The sequence below is a fragment of the Crocuta crocuta genome, unplaced genomic scaffold, assembly GCF_008692635.1.
Source record: "Crocuta crocuta isolate KB4526 unplaced genomic scaffold, BGI_CrCroc_1.0 scaffold613, whole genome shotgun sequence".
Classification (NCBI taxonomy): Eukaryota; Metazoa; Chordata; class Mammalia; order Carnivora; family Hyaenidae; genus Crocuta; species Crocuta crocuta.
This window is the reverse complement of record NW_027528880.1, coordinates 605,094-620,675: the sequence shown is the minus strand read 5'-3', so window position 1 is coordinate 620,675 and position 15,582 is coordinate 605,094. Positions and strand designations below refer to the sequence as shown.

Here is a 15,582-nt window from a genome sequence, read left to right as displayed (position 1 = left end):
CGGTCCCCGCCCCCGCTCCCCAGGCGCCCCCGCTCCCCAGGCGGCTGTCAGGGTCCACCTCCCAGGGCTCCCGGGCGGGAGCGGGGAGGGTGCGGGGCTCTGCGTGGCGGGCTGGGCGGACGGCCCATGGAGGGCGGGGCCAGGGACCGGCCTATGCGGGGCGGGGCGAGTGCTCCCCGCCTTCCCCTTCGGGCTCTGGTGTTGAGTGGGTGCCCGTGAACGGGGCGATAGTGGTGGTCCGCATGTCACAGGGCTGTGGTCTCATCAAGTGACAGCTGGGACGCTCTTCGCAGAATGCAAGGCCAGGAAGACTCCAGGGCAGCCGGTTTGTAAGGTTGGTCTTTGGAAGTGGGCTCCAGCCCTGTCACCGGAGCAGCCTAGCTGGGCAGCTGAGTGGGCAGCGTCCACAGGGCAGGCCTCGGAGGAGCAGGTCAGAGCCCCAAGTCTGTGCGTAGCATGGAGGCCCTGCCAGGCCCCAAGCTGGGTCTCCAGGGCCCTCTGGGGCGGGGTGAGGGGGCTTTACATGTCCTCGCGAAGGACACAGCCAACACGGATAGCCGTGGATGNAAGCTGGGTCCTGTCCCACCACAGATCACCCCCCAAAGGGTTCTCACTGCACTTAGAACAAACCCTAAAACGTCCCCAACCACAGGGCCCCGCCAGCCCACCCTCCAGCCATAAGGGCTTTCATCAAAGCGAATCCCCTCCTTACTGCTTATGCTGTAACCCTTCTCCGTCAGCCTCCAGAGCCATCCCTACCGTGCAGCATGAGGGCCACAGGCCTAGAGCCACACCTGGCACAGCTGTGCAGTCCCCCGGCCCCCCATGTCACCTCTGTCCCCTCCCCCTGCTTCACATGAGCTAATGAGGGGAGGAGTCCATCTTTTGCACCCAATAACTTAAATGGTAGAGGGACCCAAGGACAAACAACTGTGTACAATTTAATTGGAAACCACAAAGTTGAACTTTATGATAATAAATGAATTTAATGCAATACAGATTCTACAAGAGGAATTCTTGAAGGGAACAGTTCATTCCCTTCAAAGTGCTAGTGAGCTCACCATCTGAGTCTGCTGTTCTGCATGTGTTTCACACTAAAAACACAACTAGATGCTTCGAGACCAAGGACTCGCTGGGCCCTTGAGTCTGGAGCCGCGCAGGGCCCACCTCACCCTGGGTCTCTGTGCTCACCGAGCCTGCAGCCCCGGCACGGGAGGCCTCGGTGACCACTAGGCTTGCTTCACTCGCGGGCGTGTGGCGCCACGTCCCACGGGAGAAAGCCGGCTTGCGGAGCAGAGTGAGGCGGCACAGCCGGGCAGGGCTCCGCACCCGAGTCCAGCAGTCCCATGAGGCGGTCGGCAGCCATATCCTCGCCTCCTGGTTCCCAGGCTCCCGATGTGAGGAGGAGTCCTGTGCCACACGGCACAGCACGCATTCCTGCCGATGCCACGCCACGACCGGGCCCAAGGGCTGTGCTGTGACTTGCTTAAAAGCACAGCCAGTCGGGAAGGTGTGCGCAGACAAGCCCACTCCCCTCCAGCATCACGGTCAGAATGCACCCATCAGCCTGGCCTTCCCGAGGGGGGCTCCTGAGTCTGCAGATGAATCCCGGCTCCACCACAGGCTCCCCCCAAGAAACCCTTCTGCCCTGCACATGCAGGGACAGGATGGCCAGTCAGGACAGACGGCGCTTCCCGCCAAGGACCTGCGGCCACTGGAGCTGGGGACACCCCAGCCCTGCTGACCCCGCACAGGCCCGTGCGAACCCGTGTTCTACATCCATGTAGGCAAATCGCGAGAACAGGAAAAGCACCGTGATGGCATCTCAGGATTAAGGCACAACATCCCAGACGGGCAGGCCCCCCGCGCCGGGACCGTGGCCCCTGCCAAACACCCAGGTGGCCTTGAGCGCACACCCCAGTGCTCACTGCTCTGCGCGGCCTCCCCACAACCCGCCACACCGCCACTCCAAGGTGGCAGGCACTGGCATGAGGAAGGGCTTAGGTGCCATCGTCACATGGGGAGTGGTGACGGGGGAGGGTCCCTTTCGTCTCCAATGTACCAAGCCCACGGGGCTACGCCCGGTAACGCCACCTCTCCGGCACAAGGCACCCTCCTCCTGCACTCACTAGAAGGCACTGGAAAGCCGTCACTCCGAGTCTGTCAATGTTCCGCGAGTGCCTTCCACGCAAGGTGCTCACGGCCCTGATGGCACGGGATATGTGCCCTGCGGGACATGGCACGTGCCACGGGGAGAAGGGCCCCAGGCCCACCGCAGCAGCCCCTGCACTTGCAACGTCTGCAAGTATTCAGAAGTTAAAAAAAAGAAAAAAAAGGAAAAAAGAAACTTAAAAACACTTTTCAGCTTAAAATCATGCAGAGCGCAGCCCCAACCTTTCCCACAAACATGCAACTCGAGTGCCACATCTCAGAAGGGACGACAGGTTTCCCATCCACACGCGGCACACGGACGCGCACCAGAGACAGTGCCGTCGGAACGGACAGGAGGGGGCGTAATCGGAACAGACAGAAGGGGGCGTAAGGACGTGGCCCCCGGGGTCCCTCCACCAGGGCTTGCAGATGATTCCCACCAGACATGCCAGCGTCATCCCTGATTCCTTGTTCTTTGTACATCTTCACAGGTAAAAATCAAGAAGACCCTTCCGGTAACCACTCTGGAGGAAAACATGACGGATCTTACTATGAAATTAAGAACAGGCAGCAAAAGCATCCTATCCTGCGTTTTGCAGAGGACGTTGTTGGAGGCACGCAGGCCTCGGCAGGGACACGGCGGACTCAGGACCCGCTGTAATAACCAAAGCATGAGGTGTCAGAGCAGCACGTACCCCGAAGGCGCCCCAAGACAGCCTGTGAGGGCGGGCAGCCTGCCGCTCACATCCCCCACGTCATCACTGGGCAACTTCGGGCGGCAGGCAGGCACACCTGACGGCTTCGGTCCGGCCTTCTGTTTGTACGAGAGGCCATGCTAACTCCCGGAAGCAGGTCCCGCCCTGTCATCTGGAGGACACCACTGTCCTTAACATAAAATGTGTACGGTTCTTTCTGGAAGCCCCGGTTCCATCCCTCCCCGAAGCCAGCATTGTGCGGAAGGAAACACGGACGTCACGCCGCCTTCCAGAAACCGTCCTCAACGGCACGGGAGCCACCACCTCCTTGTCCCCCGAAGCCTCACACATGGGTCTTCAGTCATGTGCCAGGAGACTTGCGTCTCAAATACGGTCCCAGTAAACATGTGTCTTTTCTAGATCCTGGAAACTTTCATTCTAATGGCAAAATATGTTAGTTTTCATTTGATTTGCATTAATCCCTATGCTTCGTGAAGATTCCAAACTAGGAGTTATTCTTCACACGACTTCCTACCAGGAACGCAGAGTACTAGAATATTCTCAAATTTTATTTCAAGGCACTTCCCACAAGAAAACATAAAGAGAATAAACTACATAAAACATTACGTTTTCATAAAAACAATGGTGAGATCTAAAGAAGACAAAAAAAATCACATTATACTTCATGTTCATGATTAAAAATGGCTTAATTTAGCTTGCCTGCTGAAGAAACAGATGGCACCACGGCGGCCGACGGAGGAGACGGCAAAGCCAGTCCGTGCCGGAGCCCCCGGGCCCACAGGCTGGAGGAGCGTGAGCGGGCCTCGGAGGGAGGTGAACAGGAGCGAGCCTGAGGGCAAGTCTCACCGACACCCAGCCCGTAGGTGGTCCGCTGCCTCAACAGGCCAACACAGGCCCCGATGGTTCACGGCTCCTGCCCTGGGCTCCGAAGGCCACGTCGGGTTGGTTATGTATCAGTGATGCCCGCAAACAATCCCATGAACGCTGATGAGGAGAGCCGACCAGAAACGTGCCGGACTCCGGCGTCCGCCAAGTGCGTGCACTTCCACCTGCCTGTCTCTCCAGCTCCCTCTGCAGGGAGCGGTGAACTGCCTGAGGGCTAAAACCCTTTGCCCTAACTTATCACGGGCCTCAAGGGCCTCAAGCCTCAGACACGACCCTAGAGAAAGGTCACAGGTAGAGAGGACCGCTGAGACGGCCTGGGGCGCCAAGAAGACACCCCCCCCTTCATCCTCACCACACCACGAGGCCAACAGGAGGGCGGTCAGAGGCCAGAAGAGCCCACGACGCAGTCTTGCCTCTGCACTGGTGACCAGCCAGGCAGTCAAACTCCCTCCGCCCCCCCCTCCCCGCCCGCCGCCGACTCCACGTGGAGTGGGGAACAGGGACTAAGCGGGAGAGCGGCCGACTGCACGGCACGTAAGGGTCATGCTCAGGTTTGCAGGCGTGTGGAGAACGTGGCCCCAGCGGCCTGAGGCAGACCACCTGACCCACGGGAGCACCAACAAGCCCGTGCAGCCTCGCTGGTCAAGGAAACATGCTCCCCCAATTCAGCTGCTGTTGGCACTGTCTCTGTGAAGCACTGGGCCCAAACCCCGTCCCGGCACCAGGATCCGTACAAGGAAGACAAGTCCCAGCACCAAGGGACATACAGAGCCACCCACAGCTAGAGAAGCCCTGCACCCTCGGGCACGGGCACGATCCCCACCACCTCCGGGAGCCTGCACCCCAGGGGTTAGCCCACAGCTCCCTAAGGCCCACCCTATGACACCAGTGCCTGGCCGCACCCACAGCAAGTCCACACCCGCTTCCCAAGCCGCTGCACTGCGGCCGGTGGGACACGCGACAGCGAAGCCCGCTGCTGCCAAGACCCCACCTCCTGGGCTGTGCTCGCAAGCACCTGCGGGCACCAGATGCGGTCACTGGCATCAGTCACCGTCCCAGCATCGGGATGTGCGCTCTGAAAGCAAAAGACTTGAGAGGATTAAAACGTTTTAGAGGCGGTTGTGGTCATTCTTGAAATCAAAGAAAAACCTTTATTTTCAACAAAACTGCCTAGAAGAGAAGGTCCGTTGATCCGCTAAGAAAGAGTCTCTCACCACAGCCAGCACCAAAATATAGATTTAAAAAATTAAAAAACACACAGCCCCAGCCCTCATACACACACACTGTCACACACACACGCATGCACACGTGCGTCTCCCCAGGAGCCGTACCACCCAGACCAGAAGGAAAACAAACCAAACTCGATACCCTCACACAAAAGAAGTCTTTGAATTAGGATTTACAAATTTATATAGTCCTTCCTATGAAAAAACAAAAACAAAAAACCAAGGGGTAAGAGAAAACTTCTCCGCAGAGGCCTGACGAGTCTTAGCAGATCTGAGAAAGCGTATCTTCTGCCTGCGAGCTAACAGAAAGCAAAATAACGACCAATGCTCATCAGCGGTTTGCGAGGGAGGCCTCAGTTCAACAACGTTCCCGAACGACAGAGCGCTCGGCAGCCGATGCGGCCTGTCCCCGCCGTCAGCGCACCTGCCGCGGTCTGCGTTGCGCTTCCACAGACAGCGTGTCTCACTGCCAGTTTTCCAGCGCTTAGAAGGGCCATTTTCCCCTTTAAAAAAGATGCAGGGTCAAAAAAAAAAAAAAAAAACCACCAGGAAACGGGGGAAGCGAGAGTTCTCTACTGCAGGAACCACCTCAGTCCCAGGCGGCCACTCCGAGTCCAGGCAGGGACACGCGGGGCCGCCGGCAGATCCTACTTGGGCTCCTCGATCACACCTTTGCTGAGGTCTGTCATTTTGGGATATTTTACTTTCTTCTGGTCCAGCTCATTCTGAGCCCAAAGGAGTAGTTTCAGTAATTTTGCCAGCTTGGGTGTGGATTCGCGATTCTCATAATCTAGGACAGCTTGGTTAACTTCGCTCCACACCTGGAAAATAAACACCTCCGATACAGACGGCCAGGCGTGCAGAGCGCCTGCCGGCAGGACCGGTCTATAACACGCGTTTATGTTTCTTAAAACAGTCTTACGAGAGAAGCTGGTTACTTATTTAAATGAACCAAAGCCTGTGGCCTGAGATGCTCCAGAAGACGTAACCACAGGCTCCCTGCTCCGAAGGAGCTCACGGCCTGGTCGGCCTGGTCGGTGTGGGTCACGCCCGGCCTGCAGAGCAGTGAAAGGCCACGAGCCAGGCTCGAGGGGACTGGGACCCAGGGAAGAGCCGCGTGGGGCGACGCAAGGTCCACCGGACAAGCTACGGGGGGACAGGCATGGTGGCCCGGACGGCGGCCCTCCCTTCCAGCAGGAAAGGGCCACGGGAGTAGAGGGCTGCGACCGGGGAAGTCATGGACCGTCACGGGGGCTGGAACACGGAAGCAGCAGCAAGGAGATGAACAGATTCGCAAGCAAATATGGGGTTTTATGTTAAGAAATGTTTCGAACACCTACTTCTAAGAGTCTCCAGACAAACAGGAAGGAGGCTAAGGGGAACGCAAAAAGCTGACGGGGAGTGTGAACGCTGTTCCCGCCTCACGTGGGGCGAGGTTACACTTGGAGTAAGAATCCGCGCTGTCGTCCGAGTCATGTGCCCAGACACGGTCTCTGTCCTACGGCTGTGCCTCCTGGAGTCCCGCCCTGAACACCCACTGAGGGGAAGGAGGACCCCCGTCACCGTCTTACCTTCTGCCTCTGCATCATATGAAGCAGGTCCCCGAACGGGGACTCCTCGGGGTTGTCAAAGGCCAGTAGCGCCAGCGTGCGCTCCATCTCTGTCAGGCACTCCCTGCTTTCCTCGCCCTGCTCCGCCAGCTGCGTCTGTGCGAACTCCAGCGCCGCCTCCGTCTCGCGCTGGCGGATCAGCTCTATGAGGTGCTGTTGCTGGTCACGGGCAAAGGCAGACAGGCTTACCCAGAAGCGCCCCGGCAGGCTATGCCCAGTGACGCGCTCTAGTCTCTGGCCCAAGGACATCTGAACATGACAACCTCCTAGCAGCCCACAATTATTAAAACAGCGTTTCTGAAGCAAGGAACGGCTTCTGGAATATGTATACCAATGGCTAACTCAAACCCCTTCCCCACGTGAACTAAAACAATATTCTATTTGTGCAAACGAGCCTCGTTACTTCTGAAACGAGCACACGTGACCTTGTCGAGTGTCCACAAACCAGACGCCACACAACTGAAACCCACCTGCAGGTGGAAGTAAAGATAGCGGTTTGTGTCCAGGAGCTCTGGGTGGAGGCTGTTGATCAGCGCGATGGCCTCCTGGATCTGGCCTTTCAGGATCATCTCACGGATTTTGATCCGCTCGTCAAGTGTTTCTAGATCCACACTAGGTTCAATCCCCGATTCCATTCGAAACTTCTCTGCTGCTTCCTTAAAGCCCTCTGAAAATGAAAACCATCTGTAGTGCTCAGGACGCTAGCAAGACACTCACGCAAAGCATTTTTATCCCTAGAAAGCCCACCTGCCTCAAATCACCAACCTTCAACATGACCCGCCCGGTCGCAGGGACTTGGCATTAACAGCTCTGATTTACTAGCTGCGCCCCACACAGGAAATAAAAACCGTGTACTCTGCTCCTTCCCCTCCCACCCAAGACGCCAGGGGCGAGGGCACGTGCCGGGAAGCCCGGGGCGCTACAGGACCACCCCCCAAGAAGGCTGCGACTCCAGGTGCAGGTGCAGACGCTGCAGGTGTGGTCTGGACGCATCTGCACACGCCAGCTGCGCCTTCACAACCTGCAGAGACCAGGCCCTCCCTCCTCCTGTGAGCAGACAGTTCTCACCAGCGGCTAAGCAGCATGTGTGTCGCCCAGCCCCGCTACAGGCAGACACTTCCTCACCCTCTTCCCAGAGAAGGTCTTACTAGAGACTAATTTGGGGGAAGAGGTACTGTGAACAACGGCAGGAGACCCAGACCTTTATGAAACATCTGGCTTCTCTGATCACGTACAGCGTTACCCTTTTCCTTCCCAGTATCAAGAAAGACTGTAGTTACAGATCCCTTTTGGTACTTTCCATCTGCTTCTGTCCTTCCCCCTTTCTCCTCTGAATTAGGCGCACCTTCTAGAAACAGTCCAGTATAGTTTACCAGACTTGTCAAAAGAGATCAATGACTTGGGGTTTAAATGTACGTCAGAGCCTTCTGCAGTAACTTGATTAACCATAAAAACATTACAGGTCAAGCAGCAGGTTTTTGCTTTAGAGCTCGGACACCCGGAGTAACGATGTCAGCTCTGGGACAAGTCACCTCTAATACAATAACTTACAAATTTAGGAAAATCAGCGTTGCGTTTTTATCACGCCCAAACACATTCCACCAAGGAACTCCTTTGGTAAATCTCTGCCCGTACGTACACAAAGGGAGAGTCACGTTCAACAGGTAGCACCCCTACGGCCAGGCCGATACCTGTGACCAGGTAGTTCATGATGAGGCGATTCATGTCCGCTCGCTGGACGTGCAAGTTATTGAGCTTCTCCATCCACTCGTCTTTCGTGATTTCATCGGGTTTTTCTGCATAACTCATTCTGACTTATTTCTACAAGAAAAGGGTATTTTAAAAATCAGTGAAGATCACAGGAATGAATCACAGGGAATATGCTCAATGGTCCTTCATAGAGTTGTGGGGTCACAGGTGACAGCCACATTTGTGAGCACAGCGAAACCTACAGGGTCACCAAACACCCATGCTGCAACAAGAACCTAACGTAACACTGGCTCTTAACTGTCCTTCAATTAGAAAAAAAGGATATTAAGAATTCCATGAAGAACTGTAATCATTTCAGAGAGACGCAAGGCAACGCACTGCGAAGGAATAAGGAGACCGTAGAAAGATACTTTATCTGGAAAATGGCGAGTTCAGAGCGCCAGGCACCACATGTAGGTGTAAGAGAGACCTAGAAAGAAGGCTGGGGTATTTAGGAGACAGGATGGGTGCAAGGAAGAGCCAAGAGTCTCAGGACGGGCAGGTCAAGTCGGGGNTGGGGGGGGGGGGGGAGCTGTGTGTGTATGGAATGAGGCCGTGCTGGTTGAAGGAGGGATTTAGATCAATTCCCTTCTCAGCACAAAGGGCAACCGGGAGAGACGGAAGCTAAAGATTCAATGCTATGACACACGTGCTCGAGAGAGAAGCCCACAACACCACACTCACCAGCCTGACCAAAATTAGGACGTGTGACAATACCAAGTTCCACAAAGACCGGGAGCTCCCAGGAGCGCGCCGATGCTGCTGGGAGAGCAGACCAGCCCCGCACACAGACCTGACATTCCCCGCAGAGCCGCCCATGTGTGCCTGGTGGCCCTGCGATTCTATCGCCGGACTGAGGTCCTCCCCACTCAGCACTGTGTACTGGACACGGACAAGCCTGCTCCTGGAAACACTCTTCAAAATGGCAAAAATCAGGAAGCCACACACCCGGGTGTTCACTGGAAAGCAGCACGGAACCACAGTCCCAGGTCTAGAACTGCTGGGCACATATGGTCCAAAATTTTAGGTTCTGCAGACTATATACCGGCTAGATGGCACAACTTAGCCTATGTCATGTAACATGCTGCCTTCACTCTGGGGTGACACCCACAATTAAATATTACTTTCTTGGGGAAACGTCTGGGTACCCGCACTGAGTGGGATGCAGGTGAAAAAGCTTTCACTGGGTCAGATATTGCCACCAGGTAGGTTAAAAATAAAAAATTTCTGGTTTTCAGAGCCATCTGGGTGTTAGGGCTGCTGAGAAAGGCCTATAATCATATACTCACGTAACAGAATTTATTAAAACAAAATACTAACACAGCCCCACGGATGACTCTCAGAAACCAGCTGGATGAACGCAGCGAGGTGCAGCAGACGGTTTTACAAAGAACAAAAACAACACAAACCACAGGATACGTGCTTCAGCGATAAATACAAACGCGGCAAAATGTTTCCCGGTTTTGAGTAAAGACGTGAAACTCGGGAGGCGGTGGGCACGGGAAGAAGAGCGGACAAGTGCCAGCCGTGGGGACGCCAGCTGGTGAGCCCACCACTGTCTTCGCGCATAATCTCCACGTCACAGATACTCACTTTACGTCAGCTCAGTTCACGCTTAATTCCTTCATTAAGTTAAAATATTAAAAACACAAGGGCTCCCGGTGGCACAGTCGGTTGAGCATCCAACTCTTGATTTTGGGTCAGGTCACGATCCCAGAGTCATGGGATTGAGCCCCAAGTCAGGCTCCGCGCAGAGTGTGGAGCCTGCTTGAGATTCTGTCTCTTCTCCTGCCCTCTCCCCTGCTCCCAATCTCTTAAACGTTTTAAGTTAAAGACCAGCGAAAGCGGGGCAGTGAAAGCTGAGCAGAAAAGCAAGTGAGAAGCCATCAAACAAGAGCAGCGGCAGGAGAGTGAGACACACGGCAGGGGAAGATTCTGCGGGCGCAAGTCAACAGCCTTGCTGTGGGCATGACCGCAGAGGAATAAAGGACCCGGAGCACTTGAGGCCCATGGAAGCTTTCAAGCTTGAGACCTTGGCGGATGAGGCCACGAACAAAGAGGAACAGGACAGGTTTGAGAAGTAGAGCAGGTTTGGGGTGACTGTCAGACACAGCTGGAGGAGTCAAGCAGGCCCCTGGATTATGGGTCCCCAGCCCAGCGCTGGAAACGTCAATTAAGGAAACATCCACCCAACAAGGACCTCGAACCCCAGGAGCTGGGCAAAGATTGCTCAGGGAGAGCGCGTGGACACAAGACCAAGTCCTCGGTGCTGGAGGGTGCCCACGGGCAGAAGCACCGGAGGAGGAAGCCAGCACGGGAGACAAACCAGAGATGTCGCTCCGCCCACAAGTGCCCCCGTCCTGTAGCTCCAGGCAAGTGCATCCTTCACTCAGACCACACTGTTCTTCCTAGACAGCAACTCAAGGGAACCTCAGGCGAACCAGACCCCTCTCTCTCCATCCCTGCAGCGCCCACAGCCACACCAGTACCGCCCCCAGGGCGGACAGCGATCTGGGAAGAGCAACAACTCCGGAGGAATATTCAACACACAAACCTCCCAAGTCTGAGAACGAGGAACACTTGCTTCCCAAGCAGCAGTTCGCGTCCTCAACAGCTCAGCTTCTGCTCTGAGGCGGTTGTCATAAAAATCTTTCTCTTCACAGGGACACGAGCGCGGTGTTTCAGGTAACTGCCACTGCTGTAGCTGGCGATCACTTCTGAACCTTGGAGCCTTCGCTTGAAACGCGCTCCCTTTAAGAAGAAACACCCGAATTACAGCGCCGGGCTCTGTGGGGTCAGGAGTCTACTCCGGCCAAGAGGAAAGAGGCAGTTTGACGTGCAAACCAAGAAGGCCCCAGTCCTGCCGCNGGCCGCCCGGAAGCGCGGGACTCCCGCTTCCGCCCTTGCGCAGAACTCTCCTCGAGGCGCGCTCGCTCTACGGGTTGGCGCGAGAGTCAAAAGGCGTCGGCGGACTCTGGGCAAGATGGCCGCCGTCGAAGTGTCGTTGCGGGGAAACTTCGCGCCGGGATGGCGACATCTAGACTGAGTCGGAGACGAAGGTCCCAGTTCCCTTTCCGTCATTTGTGTGAGCTCGGAGGGCAGGGGGCGGGGGGCAGGCGCCGGTGCTTCTCGCCGCCCCGAAGCGGGGTCCCTCCCCACCCGGCGCCTGGCTTCGCACGGGCCCGGGAGGAGCCGCCCGAGCGCGNGGTCCTCGTTCTGTGCCTGCTCGCGGGCCGCGGCGGAGCGGGGGCTCCTCCCGCTCTGGGAGAGCAAGGTTAAGAGATCTCAGCGGCTTCAGGAAGGAACCGGAGGGGCGGCCTCTTGCTCCGTCCCATGAAATCGGACGTCTTCCTGGATTAGCTCGGGGGCCGATGGGTTCGTGTGGTTGCTCAAAAGCGAGCTGAAGAGCGCGAGGGCGCTGTCGGATTTCTCGCCCGGAGCGAGTCCCATAGGTTTCACAGGGATGACTGTTGACGGGTAGTTTCGAGTCCAGTGGGCTAAGTCTGCAGGTACAAAGTTTATCTGTTTCAATCGAACAGGTAGTAAACGTTCGTAAGGACGTTCTTTGCAACTGCCTAATGCTGAGTACGATTCGAGGTGTCACCTTCACGGTGTGGAAGGCGTGTGGATTTTTAGAATTCTTTCCAAAGGCATACAAGCAAGAACTTGAATGCCGATGCCCTAAGGGGACAGGCTATTCCAGTCCAAAGAGGCTTCAGCTGCGCCTTCCGTGGGTCAGAGGTTAACGCACGTGCCCGCCAGCAGCCAACTACCGAGTCCTGCACACTCCATCTCCTTGTTGCTGTCTGGGCACTGGCTGCTTTTTACTGCCCGCGGCCTCTGCTGCTGGGATTGCCCCTCGTAGGGGTCCGGCCAGTGTTTAATGAAGCCCGCGCAGCAGGCAGGACGATGTCTCCTTGTGCGCAGCGCGCCTTTCGGAGACTCCCCAGTTGCTAGTGCACAGTGAGCAGGAAAGCCTCCCGGCTCCGCGCTGCGTGTCTCCACTGCAGACCTCCTGTTGCAGGTTCTCACTGGCTGGGCTCTAGACCTTCTCCAGGCTAACTCCTCACAGGGGGGTGAAGTACCCGGAACAAAGCCGGAGGCAGCGGGGCTCTTGTAGGATCACGACTCGCGTCCTCAGCGATCTGGTGGTAGTTGGCTAACACAGCGCACCGGCTTCCGCGTCCCCGCACGTGTGAGCCGAAACCCGCGGTGGGTTGTCGGCCCGTAGCTCTGTGCTGAGAAGGTGAAGGAGTAAATGAGTGAATGAAGACAACTTTGAGTGAAAGCAGCCTCAGCAGAAGCGGATGAAGGGAGACCTCCACAGAGGTCAGTGTGAGCAGCCCTCCGATCGAGTCCGTGGATTGGCCCAAGCGGCAGACGGGCAGAGCGGCGCCCCTGTATCCTGGCGGGTGAGGTTAATGGTGGGGGCGCCGGGTGACAGAGCCACCCTGACGACGCTGGGCTGGAAGGGCGGCCGATGGCGAGCTCAGTGTTGGCTTTGTCAGGTTCGAGGTGGGACATGGCTGCAGCTCCAGGGAGGGACGGTGAGGGCCGGAAGCGAAGGTTTTGTGGTGACCCCACGTGGGAGCTGACGGACATATTTAGAGAAAGACTACAGAGAGCAGGAGCAGAAGAATCCAGAACCCTAAAGGACAGCAGCGTGAGGCTGTCATCTGGAGAAGAAGTTGCCCGTGAGGTTATCGGAGAGGTCTGACGGGGACCAGGGGGTCAGGAGGCTCCCCGGAAGCCAGGAGCGGGGTGGGGAGGGGGGAGTTTTAGAAGTTAGATGAACAGTATCAAGTGCAGCAGGGCCGTCCTTGTGACACTCACCAGAAACTGTGCACTGGACACTTGGGGGTGACGGGCAGTGAGCTCAGTCATGTGGCGGGAATGGACAGCGATAGGTGGCGGTGAGTTGAGAGGTGAGCAGGGTGACGGGAAGACGGTGAGGTGTTAAACGCCTGAGAAGCAGCAGATGTGGAGAACAAGGGCCAGGGGAAGCCACAGGATTTGGTGGCTGAGGGGGAGGGAGGCGTGTCAGGAAGAATCCAGGCCACTGGTTTGTGCTTTTGGGTTTATAGGGTGGGACTGTCACTGGGTAGGGACACCAGGAAAGGGCCTGATTAGCGGAGAGGCTCCGAAGTCATGAGCTCATTTCGCACGACTTAAGTTCTGATGTGCATCCGAGGCATCAAGTGGTGACGTTAGGAGAGCTAGTGAGTGCACGGACCCAGATACGGGCAGAGGTGAGCACAGCCAGGTGTGCAGGAGATCGCCTGCGGGGTGTACGGATAGGGGCCAGCCTAGGCCCGCCTGGAGACGCCCTGTCAGGCCACAAGGAGTCTGGGGGTACGGGAGAGCGGGAGGGAGGTGCACCATTTCGGCCACTGCCGGGGGCAGTGACCAGGTTGATGGGAAGCAGGTGGGTCTGCGGAAGGGGGAGCCGCCAGAGCTTCCACGGGTCCCCAAGCATGGCTGGAGAGTTTCACTTTATTAGATTAGCAACTCTTTACCGAGAAGTATGAAAAGATTATCAGTGGTAAAGAGCATTGAAGAGTTTTTAGAAAGGAAAAGTGTTTTGGGGAATAAAATACACAGTGCTTTCTCTACTCAAATCTGAGACAGTTCAGTAAGCAGGACATCAGCCGTGTTTTACAGTTGCTTTTATCTTATTCTCAAAACCAAAAAGCATAAAATCAAGCCCTGCTTTGAAGGAGAGTTGGTGAAGACAAGCTCGTGCATCAGGATAGTCGGTTGTTGGCACTCAGAGTCCCCGCAACAACCCGGCAGTCCGCCCCGAGAGGTCAGTTCCCGGGCGCCAGCTCTCCCGAAGACACGAAAGAGTAGGAAGGATTTTATCATTGTTCAGTGCTGATGGTGCGTGGGTCCCAGCTGAATTCTAAGACGGGGCGCAGCATGCCTCTCGGGGTGTTGGGTACGGCCCCGCCCTCCCAAGACTGTTCCATTAAATCAGAAAGCGCTGCTTCTAAGTTTCTTTGGGTGGGTGAAAGCAAGAGTAATCTCCCGGTCCTCTGAGCCGTGCTGGGATGCTACAGAGCGTGCGCAGGTGGGGCGGTGGGGGCCACACAGCCCTGCAGCAGCGGACACAGGCGGCACGCCTGTGCGACAGTCACTGACTCCAGCAGCATCTCATGTGGAATCAGTACGCTTCAGGCTTGGCTGGGGAAGAATTTGATAGACACATACTGGCTTGGGATTTGGGCCCCCCCCCCTTTTTTTTTTAATTAAAAGGAAACTGGATAATACACACATGTACACACACAAACACATAGACTGTATGTGCATAGTTATATCTGTACGTGCTTTGAGGATTTTTTTCTTTTTGTCTAAGCCCAGCCATGTGACCAGGTGTCTGGGTGGCAGAAGTGTTGAATGAAGAGGAGAGGCTTCACCAATTGATATCCACGCTTTCCTTTTTTAGAACACACTTGCAAACTTTGGGTTTTTGCTTTCTTGACTTTAAAATTCTCTTCATTTATTCTTTAAGTCCTTGCTTTCTGTTGGAATGAGAGGGGCTTCTGTCTGACAGACTCCCAAGATTTTTCATTTCTCTGCACAACCATAAAAGGCAACACCTTTGGCCTCCCACCTTCCGCAGACAGATTGCAGAGAGGCTATTTCTCCCTGGATTTCTAAGTTTTAGAAGCAGCTGGTTCCATTAGCAACTCAGAAATAATCTGGTGTTGAACAGATCACTTGCGTGTATTGATTTTGTTGAAGTTCAGAATAAAGCTCTGGGAATCTTTTTGAAATCATGGACGGCTTGGCCTCTGTTACTCTTGCTGGTGTTTCCTTCCAGTGCTTTCTCCCCTTCACGGTGTCAGCTTTGTGAGCCAGGCAAGAGGACCAGTTCATTCAAACTGTATTTCTGTCCTGGACAAATCCAGAAAGCTGTTAGACATGAGTTCAAACAGTCCTTCACTTTTCAAGTACTTGTTCATTTTGGAAACAAATCTCTTAAATTACAGCCTGTGTAGCTGCAACTCCCCCCCGCCCCGAGGCCCCACAGGCCAGGGGTGATGGCAGAAGACTGGTGCCTGGCACTCTGCCCTAAGACTTACTTGTTGGGGTGACCTTTCTCACGCTCACCAGCGGGCTCAGGAACTCAGGAAAGGGCTGTGGGCTTGTTTTCCCCACTTTCTCTGCTACATACTTTGGGTTACCATTATTAGCCTGTGAGGCCCACTTAGGCACAACCGCTTTTCTGTGATTTTCTTCAAA

General features: G+C 55.6%; 1 protein-coding gene across 1 annotated transcript; it reads right to left on the bottom strand.

The window, feature by feature from the left end:
- Positions 1-5,136: 5,136 nt before the first annotated feature.
- GID8 (GID complex subunit 8 homolog) lies at positions 5,137-11,170 on the bottom strand. Its single transcript, XM_077756844.1, has 5 exons — positions 10,892-11,170; positions 8,280-8,409; positions 7,059-7,255; positions 6,550-6,747; positions 5,137-5,799 (listed from the first exon to the last, which is right to left on the bottom strand). Exons 2-5 carry the CDS (start codon positions 8,395-8,397, stop codon positions 5,626-5,628), a joined length of 687 nt encoding a protein of 228 aa, XP_077612970.1. The 5' UTR covers positions 8,398-8,409; positions 10,892-11,170; the 3' UTR covers positions 5,137-5,625.
- Positions 11,171-15,582: the final 4,412 nt, after the last annotated feature.